The sequence below is a fragment of the Octopus bimaculoides genome, chromosome 17 (assembly GCF_001194135.2).
Source record: "Octopus bimaculoides isolate UCB-OBI-ISO-001 chromosome 17, ASM119413v2, whole genome shotgun sequence".
Taxonomy (NCBI): domain Eukaryota; kingdom Metazoa; phylum Mollusca; class Cephalopoda; order Octopoda; family Octopodidae; genus Octopus; species Octopus bimaculoides.
Window position 1 is genome coordinate 42,238,492 of NC_068997.1, and position 10,079 is coordinate 42,248,570.

The window sequence follows — 10,079 nt, forward strand, 5'->3', positions numbered from 1 at the left end:
TATATCATCATCGTCGTTTAACGTCCGCTTTCCATGCTAGCATGGGTTGGACGATTTGACTGAGAACTGTCATCTCCTCAAAAAGGTTCAGTGTCTTGAGAGTGTTCTAATTCAGGACCAGATGTCCTTGGAAGGGAATTTTTGTCCATAACCTACTTTTCATAACAGAATGACACAATATCAAGGTAAATGGAGACCCCTTTAACACAAGACAGCATGAGAAAGTAAATACTGATTTCAAATTTTGGCACAAGGCCAGCAATTTCTGGGAGTTGGGGTTTAGTCAATTACATCAACCCCCATGCTCAACTGGTACTTATTTTATCAACTCTAAAATGATGAAAGACAAAATCAACCTCAGTGGAATTAGAACTCGGAACAAAGCATTTTGCCCAGCATGCTATGATTCTGATAGCTAGCTGCTTTGCATGAGAAAATAAATATTAAAACATTGATGATATTGATGGTGGTGGTGGTGGTGGTGGTGGTGGTGGCAATGACGATGGTGATAATGATGATGATGATTTTTACTTTTGACAATATTTGTATAATAGTGTATCAAGAAGAACTTACCTCATTTATATCTCCAAGAGCATCTGTTACCATTTTCTCTATGTTTCTCATGATGGCAATCTTCTGAGAAGCTGCCAATGGATATGTGACTGTTTGCTGACATGAATTCTACAAAACAATTCAAAGAATTTTATAAAAATACATTTAAAAAAATATACTTAACACGTTCACTGCCACATGTACCACTGGTGATTCTACACAAATTCCACACAACCACCATATGCACCACCGGTGATGGTACATTTTCAAAATTTGAGGAAATATTTTTTATCCTGTCTGTTCAATATGGTCTTGAGGATATTTAGATAACATGAGTGCTAAATACTGATTTCAAATTTTGGCATAGGGCCAGCAAATTCAGGAAGCTGGGGGATAAATTGATTGCACTGACCACCAGTGTCGAACTGGTACTTATTTTATTAACCCTGAAAGGATAACCTTGGTGGAATTTGAACTCATAACGTGAAGACAGACAAAATGCTGCTAAGCATTTTGCCCATTGTTCTAACAATTTTGCCAGTCCGCCACCTTAATGAGTGCTAAATATTAAAGTTTAATTATAAAATATTGTAAAAATGCAAAAAAATTATATTTCCGTGTATATAGTGTGAAGTTCCAGAAACAGACTATGTCAATGAAAGTATTAATCATTACTGTGTCTTAAGAAATAATCAGGTAACAAGAAATGGTAACTTTTCCACAGAAAGAATTTATCAAAGCAGAACAACATCTTAACTAATTTTTACCTTCTTGTGTAAATGATAATTATTAAACTAACAAAAACAGTCTTCCCTTCTCATAAGGACTGCACAGCATCCATCATCATCATCATCATCATCCAGTGTTTTAAATCCGGGTTTTGTCCTTGTTAACAGGGGGTGGCCAGATCTACCTCAATGCCATAGCAACTGAGGCAGGCAGGTGCAGCCCACCCCAACCTTTGGGCTGGCTGATGCCCATTTTTTCACACTTGCTGAAGCATGGGATTAACTACCTGTAGGGATACTACATCATTCAATACATCCATGCTTCCTGAAATTTGCCAACAGCACACCTGATCCACACTACTTTTTTCCTTAAATGACTCATTTTAAACAGGGTCCATATTAGATTTTTAGAGGTCCATGCAAGCATAATAGTAGGTCGGGGACCCACAATAATATTTTAACCATTTAGTATTCAGATTACTATATCAAATGTAATGCTCATTTAATCACACTATTTTTAATTAATCATGCATTATCTTATAGCTTTGAGATTTTGATGATGCGATTGCTTATTTTTAGAATGACATCATCGGATAGGTTTGAGAGGCTGGATCTGGCTGGTTTGAACATAAAACAGGTAGAATAATATCTGGGCTGGATATGGCTGGGGTAAATACTAAAGGGAAAAATTTTGCTTTAGATGTATTTATTGTAAGAAACAGTGAGATTTCTTTCTCTAACATTTTACGTAGTTCAACCTACAGAAGTTGATGTGTGAAAAGCAAAATAGGAATTTTGAAAGAAATACTTATAAAATCAGATTTTAAACATCAAATGGTTATGGGATTCCACCAAAACAGAAAAGTAATCAAAGAGGTCCATAGGTAAAAGGTCCTCAAAAATACTGACTGTAAAGTATTTATGAAGGGACAGATAGGTGAAAGGCATCGCTGTGTAGTTAAGAAGATCGTTTTGCATCCACATGGCTTTGGGTTCAGTCCCACTTTGTAACCCCTTGGGCAAATGTCTTCTACTATAGCCCCAATCCGTCCAATAGTATATATATATATATATATATATATATATATAAGACGGGCTTCTTTCAGTTTCAGTCTACCAAATCCACTCACAAGGCTTTGGTTGGCCTGAGGTTATAGTAGAAAACACTTGCCCAAAGTGCCACACAGTGGAACTGAACTCAGAACCATGTGATTGAGAAGTAAGCTTCTTACCACACAGCCATGCCTGCACCTATACGGACATTTTGAAAATACTACACGGAGTGACGACTGTGCCCTGCACAATTATGGGCTGCCCTTTGGCAAGGCACAACATCTGTTCAGCCACCCTGCCAGTAATACAGTGAGGTCATGGGACTGCAGCATGGCAGATTGTGAAGAGATAGTGGAAGAACTCAACTAAACGAAAGGTGCTTCTTACTTTGGTGCAAAGCAGAGGAATCCTCGAAGATCAATGGTCGAGATCATCAAGCTCTACCAAGAGAGTAACTGCAACACATTCATTAGGGTGGCATCCATGGTTGTGTAATCACTATGACTCAATCTCCCAATTCAAATTCATAATAATCTTTTCTACTCTAGGCACAAGGCCTGTAATTTTTGGGGAGGGGGCCAGTTGATTAGATCAACCCCAGTACGCAACTGGTACTTAATTTATTGACCATGAAAAGATGAAAGGCAAAGTTAACCTTAGTGGAATTTGAACTCAGAACATAAAGACAGACGAAATACCGCTAAGCATTTCGCCCGGCGTGCTAGCGTTTTTGCCAGCTCGCCGCTGGAACTGGATGGAGACAGTGAATAATGGAATTGGATGGAGAGAATGAATAATGGAATTGGATGGAGACAGTGAATAATGGAATTGGATGGAGACAGTGAATAATGGAATTGGATGGAGACAGTGAGTCACAGGAATCTGTGAAAGCAGTAATAAAAAAAAAATTTAATACTTGTTTGACTAAAAACCCTTCAAGGCATTGCTCCAGCATGGCCGCAGCCAAATGACTGAAACAAATAAAAGAATAAAAGAAAGTTAATATAAAAGTGATAATAAATATATAAAACGCTATACTTACTCTTACTTTATACCAAAAATTGATTGATATGGTTACACCCTTTTGGGGTAATGATTCAATCTGGTGCCACCTGAGCCAAAATAAAGGAAACAAAAAAACATTACAAAGAATGAGAAAATGAAAGAAAAGGAAAATAAAGGAAACTTCTAACAATGCAGAAAGCTTTACAGAAAGCCTTTATATTTTGGGTACAATCTTGAGAAGGAAGAAGTCCAAGAAATGTGTATTTGCACCAATCTCATCATTTTATTTTAAACCACTCAGCGTTTAACGGTCAGAGATCTCAAAACCAGAAATATATACAGAAAGTTCATAGGTCTTAAATTTATGATTGCCAAAACAACAAAAATATTGCCTTAACTTTATTTTATATAATTTTTCTTTTCAGCAAAGTACTGCATTTTTATACAGCTCCCTTTCATGTTCATTTCGCACAATACAACATGTTAAAAACAAAGCACAGAATGTGTGTGGGGGGATATAATATTCAGTTGAAGTTGGCTGCATTAAGCTTCTTGCGTGTGTTCCTGAACAAGTGCATACACAAGAACAAAGGCATTCCAGTCTGAAGCATCCCATCTTTTCATCAGGTATAGTTTTATCTAGAATTACCTCATCTAATGTGTCCTTCCCTTTTTCCAAGATGGTAGGGTGTGATTTAAGAGATTTGGCTGTTGTTTCTAGCGATGACAAGTGGTATGTAACAACTCAGCTAACATTTCTATATTTAAGAGATGAGGAATTATGTACATTATTTACATTTGACGGATATTTGTCCTCATCTTGTTTGTTGTTAACACACTGTTTCGGCTGATTTACCCTCCAGCCTTCATCAGGTGTCTTGGGGAAATTTCAAACCTGGGTTCTCATTCCTAAGGTATTTTTCAATGATGTTGTTGTTATTATTATTATTATTATTATTATTCAGGTCACTGCCTGGAATCGAACTTGGAATCTTGGGGTTAGTAACCCGCAGTCTTAACCCCAAGATTTTGAGTTCGATTCCAGGCAGTGACCTGAACAACAACAACAACGACAGCAGCAGCAGCAGCAGCAACAGCAACAACAACAACAACATCGAAAAATACCTAAGGAATGAGAACACAGGCTCGAAATTTCCTCAAGACACCTGATGAAGGCTGGAGGGTATATCAGCTGAAACGTTGTGTTAACAACAAACAAGATGAGGACAAATATCCATCAAATGTAAATAATGTAAATAATGTCAGCTAACATTGTTTGGATTTATTCACCACATGACATTCAAATGTAAGGTATGAGGGCCAAAAGTGGACAGTTATGGCGAGCCCACATTACTTCATAAGGAGCATAAGGTTGGTTTCCTGGTTTCTCTGATGTAGACTGTGGGTGGGATGCTGGCCTGTCACAGGATCACTCATTTACCAGCTGAGTGGAGCACCATGAAATTAAGTGTTTCAGTCAAGAACACAATGCATAGCCTGATCCAAGAACCAAAACCACTATCTCACAATCATAAACCCAACATCCGAATCACTATGCCATGCATTTTCACCAAAGTATACAGTAAAAGCTAAAAATGTTTGTGGGTTTATTTTTTTCATTAACCCTTTCGTTACTCTATTTATTTTGAGATGCTCTGTGTTTCTTTCAATTATTTTAAATATAACAAAGAATTTAGTAAAATAACTTAGTTATCATTAATCTAGTGTTAGGAACATAAATTATGACTAAGGTTTGGTGGAAGATTTTAATTCAAAACTTATGAAAACAAGACATTTGTACTACAGAGCCAGAAGCAGTTTCAGTCAGGTTGGTAATGAAAGGGTTAAATTCTGAAAACTAGGGAAAGATAGGGATTTGTAACTTAAGTTCAGCTTTGATGAATATGTAAACAATTTGTATTTGAGTTTGTTTTGTTTTTCACCAAAACAAATCTGCCCATTACACTTTCAGCTCATCAGCCACATAAAACAGTTTCGGATCACTTCTGCTTTTTACAATTTTATTTTATGTTCACTTGCAATATCACCCCTATTTTTTTTCTTTTTAACATTCCGATCATATATATACCTTTCTTTATAACTTTCAGGAAATAGGTTAGTTTCAAAACATTGATGTCCAAGTCACAAAAGCAAAGTTTGAAGGGAATAGTGGTCATTTCCTTTCATTTCTAGATAGAAACAAATAGGAAATAACACTTATTGACCAAAGTGAAAACAAATGAATTAAAATTTTGTTACACAATGTTATTAACTCTAGCAAGATATATATCCAATAGTAAAAAAAAATTAATAAAAATAAATTAAAAAGAAAAGAAACAGTGAAGTTGTAAAAGTTCTGCAATGGTGATAAATATTGTTTTATTATGAAGGAAATGGCAAAATAAAATGGGAAGTGAAACACATACCAATATATAGGAATATATAACACATCACCAGGATGTAGTGTAGCTTCAAATCCTTTTAATTCTAGAACTTTGGGAAATTTTTCTAAATTTGGATTCTCCAAGTTCACCTATGTACAAATAAATAAATAATCACATTAGAATTATCTTCAAATTTAAAGATGAAATAAATTAACAAGGACTGAAAACTCAATTCATCATCATCATCATCATCATCGTTTAACGTCCGCTTTCCATGCTAGCATGGGTTGGACGATTTGACTGAGGACTGGTGAACCAGATGGCTACACCAGGCTCCAATCTGATTTGGCAGAGTTTCTACAGCTGGATGCCCTTCCTAACGCCAACCACTCTGAGAGTGTAGATTATTTCATAAAATATTTTCCCATCACCACCATTACTATTATCTAGCTTGTATATGACATATCAAAACTAAGAACGTTAAGGTTTCAATTTTTGTAGAAATGGCATATTGTGTGAAGAATATGGAAGAAGTAGGATATTAGTTGGTAGAGAGATATTGGTGTTTAATGTAAAATATCTACAGAAGCTGAAGAGAAATGGGTTTTGTAGATCCTCTGTATTTAATGCAGATCTATAAAAGCTGAAAAGAAAGGGGTTGTGAGATATATAACATTTAGCAAGATCGTTGCCAGTGCTCCTGGACTGGCTCTTGTGTGGGTGGCACGTAAAATACACCATTTTGAGTGTGGCTGTTGCCAGTACCGCCTGACTGGCCTTCGTGCTGGTGGCACGTAAAAGCACCCACTACACTCTCGGGGTGGTTGGCGTTAGGAAGGGCATCCAGCTGTAGAAACTCTGCCAAATCAGATTGGAGCCTGGTGTAGCCATCGGGTTTCACCAGTCCTCAGTCAAATCGCCCAACCCATGCTAGCATGGAAAGCGGACGTTAAACGATGATGATGATGATGATGATGGTGCAATTTTCCAGCTTACCAACCCCTGTCAAGATGTCTTACCCATATGAGCATGGAAACTGGATGCTACATGATAATGGTGATAATGAAAGACAGAAAACAGATGAAGTGAAGAAGTGTGTAGCAGATTTAAGGACATCAGCTAATGTATGCAAGAGATACTAATGTATGCAAGAGATACGAATGTATGCAAGAGATACTAATGTATGCAAGAGATATGGCTATACTGGATAACAAAATGGATAACTTTCACTGGATGGAACATACTGAATGCAGACAGTGGAAGTACATATGTATTTACCAACTTTGAAGAACGACTGAAGAAGATTGTATCTCAGGAGGTTTAGCCTCAGAGACAAGATGACATTGGATTGAGAGGAGTGGTGGTAGTACAGGGTTGTCTTATCTATGGCAACATAAGAAAACGGATGTCAGAAATATGATAGTGATGCAAACCTGGCAAGAAAAAAAGAATATAAATTGTTGCCAGTCAGTAGCTGGAGGGAACACACAAACTCTTGGCATTCTCAAGGTCTGTGTCTGAAGAACAAAGATATGGAGATACAACAGTGGGGAGTGAGGTAAAGGGAGTGGTCTAAAACTGATTTATTGCAGAAGTGGTAGAATATAATGAGTGAAGACATAGCACAAATAGAGGGCCAATGGGCAGAACTTTAGTCAAACATGTAGGTGGACGTGGTTAGTAAACCAGCCTAGATGTTTCAGCTGTACAACATACTGTGTGCTTGTGCCTTGTGAAAGGTTATCATTTGGAGCTGGTTTGAAAAGATCTTAGTATTCATTTATTATGTCTTCAAAAATGCCTGAAGATGTCGAGTGAAAGCAGATGTACAGGTAATTTTTCTTAGTTAAAATAATTTCCACACCTAACTTGAAATTGTGCTTTTCTCAAAAGTGACACTTTGAAGTTACACCATTCAATTCACATCAGCAATATGATATTAAATGTGTAAGATTGGTTTCAAATTTTGGCACAAGCCAGCAATTCTGAAGGAGGGGAGAAGTCAATTACATTGACCCCAGAGTCTAACTGGTACTTATGTTATTGACTTCAAAAGGATGAAAGCAAAGTTGACCTCAGCAGAATTTGAACTTAACACATGAAGACGAACAAAATGCCACTAAGCATTTTGTTAACAATTCTGCCAGCTCACTGCCCTAAGTTTATGAGTAAGATTAACTAATATTACACAAATCAAACATATTTCATTCATTTCTAATTGTAGTTTGCCAAAAAGTAACACCACATTACAGGATTCACTGATTTCCCATCAGAACTTAGTAACAACAAAACAATGAGACAACTAACCTGACTCTGTCGGTCATGTGGATGGTAAACTGGGAATGGGTACAAACTTTTGAACTGGTCAGGAGCGAAGAGAAGACATCGTTTGACACCTCTGAGTTGAGCGAAGAAATTTTGTTGTTCATCATAATGAACTGGTGTTATGTTACCTGGCAAAGTAAAACAACACAAAAATATTTCATATGATTGCATTCTAACATTTATCGATATTTTTACATCCATAAATATAGGCTACATAAATTTGATGATTTGCAGATTCTTTTAGGAGACATTTTACAGATTGGATATCCTTCCTGGTCATGATTTCAGTTGATAAGAACAATTTAACATAATCATCATTTTACGTCTATTTTTCCATGCTTGCATGGATTAGAATGGATTTCTCCAACACAGCATGTTGCCCCTTGTTGTGGTTCCGTCTCATTTCCTTTGTAACGTTCAGAATCTTAAGGTCAGTCATCACTATTTCTTCCTTTGTCTTCCTTGGTATCATTCTCCTTCAGCAAACTCCTTCCAACTGGATTCCTTGGTACTTCTTCATCAGTCATCCTCCATATGCATCACATGTCCATACCCTTGCCAATACAGTTTTCTCTCTTTTGTACATAGCAGCTGACCCAGTTTTCAGTCAGTTCATTTGTGCTCTATGATTCATGCACACTAACACTACAGAGCAGAATTCTGCTTTAAGCACCTCATATAATCCCCTCTTCTTTTCATATTTTTGGAATTTTCAGAAAATATTTGCAAATTTGTGTTTTACACACACATGATTATGAAAAAAAAATTTTTTAATTTTTAGAATTTTTTAAATCACAGTTTAAAAATATGGACAGTCCAAATTTTGGCTCAAATCCCAGTAATAGACCATTAAATGTGTTTATGGGGAGAAAGATATTGTAAAACTTCAATATAGGCATAGGAGTGGCTGTGTGGTAAGTAGCTTGCTTACCAACCACATGGTTCCGAGTTCAGTCCCACTGCGTGGCACCTTGGGCAAGTGTCCTCTACTATAGTCTCGGGCCAACCAAAGCCTTGTGAGTGGATTTGGTAGATGGAAACTGAAAGAAGCCCGTCGTATATATGTATATATATATATATATATATATGTATGTATGTGTGTGTATATGTTTGCGTGTCTGTGTTTGTCCCTCCCAACATCGCTTGACAACCGATGCCGGTGTTTACGTCCCCGTAACTTAGCGGTTTGGCAAAAGAGGCCGATAGAATAAGTACTAGGCTTACAAAGTATAAGTCCTGGGGTTGATTTGCTCGACTAAAGGCGGTGCTCCAGCATGGCTACAGTCAAATGACTGAAACAAGTAAAAGAGTAAAAGAGTATGTCAGACTGACAAACAAATGAGGAAGGTATGAGGTGGTCATGAGATGTGCTAAAAATAACAGCTAAATATCCCTTAAATCATACATCAAAAATTTTAATTTGGTTTTTGCATAATTGTATGAATTCTCATGTTTAGAACACAAATTCGAAAAAAAATTTTGAAAATTCCAAAAAATAAAAAAGTTATGAGAGGTTTGCTTAAAACAGAATTCCACCCATTACACATCCATAAATAAGTCAAATCTCATTATTTTCCTGCCAGCACTCAGTCACACATTCTTCACATTCAGGGCTTATGTTTTGCGATCAAACACCACCACACTTTATCTACAAACATCATGCAATCTGCTCTTCATTGAGACAGAATTCTTGTGTGTCAGCCAAGGTAATAGTAGTTCCTTGAAGTTTTTACATCTTGTCTTTGCACTTGCTACTATGCTTTTAGGACAATCAACTCCACTGATTATTATGTCACCAACGTAACAGAAACTACAGAACTACTAGGAGCCTTCTAAGCAGCCGAAAGAATTTACTAAATTGATTCCAGTATTTTACTGCTACTTATTTATTTTATGGACTTTGAAGAGACGAAATGCAAAGATGGTAATATTAGAAATGGAACTCAGAAAATAAAAGGATGAAACTAAACAATATAAAGATTTGATGCTCTACGGATTCTTATCCTTAATACCGATTTCAAATTTTGGTACA

At 36.6% G+C, this 10,079-nt stretch overlaps 1 protein-coding gene across 1 annotated transcript in view; it reads right to left on the reverse strand.

The window, feature by feature from the left end:
* Positions 1 to 10,079, reverse strand: part of LOC106870719 (hypoxia-inducible factor 1-alpha inhibitor) — a 40,325-nt gene that overhangs the window by 1,356 nt on the left and 28,890 nt on the right. Inside the window, exons 4-7 of the mRNA XM_014916887.2 lie at positions 8,030 to 8,175; positions 5,765 to 5,871; positions 3,376 to 3,445; positions 574 to 681 (exon numbers count right to left, since the gene is read on the reverse strand). Of these exons, the coding sequence (XP_014772373.1) occupies positions 574 to 681; positions 3,376 to 3,445; positions 5,765 to 5,871; positions 8,030 to 8,175 (431 nt within the window). The remainder of the gene's footprint in view (positions 1 to 573; positions 682 to 3,375; positions 3,446 to 5,764; positions 5,872 to 8,029; positions 8,176 to 10,079) is intronic.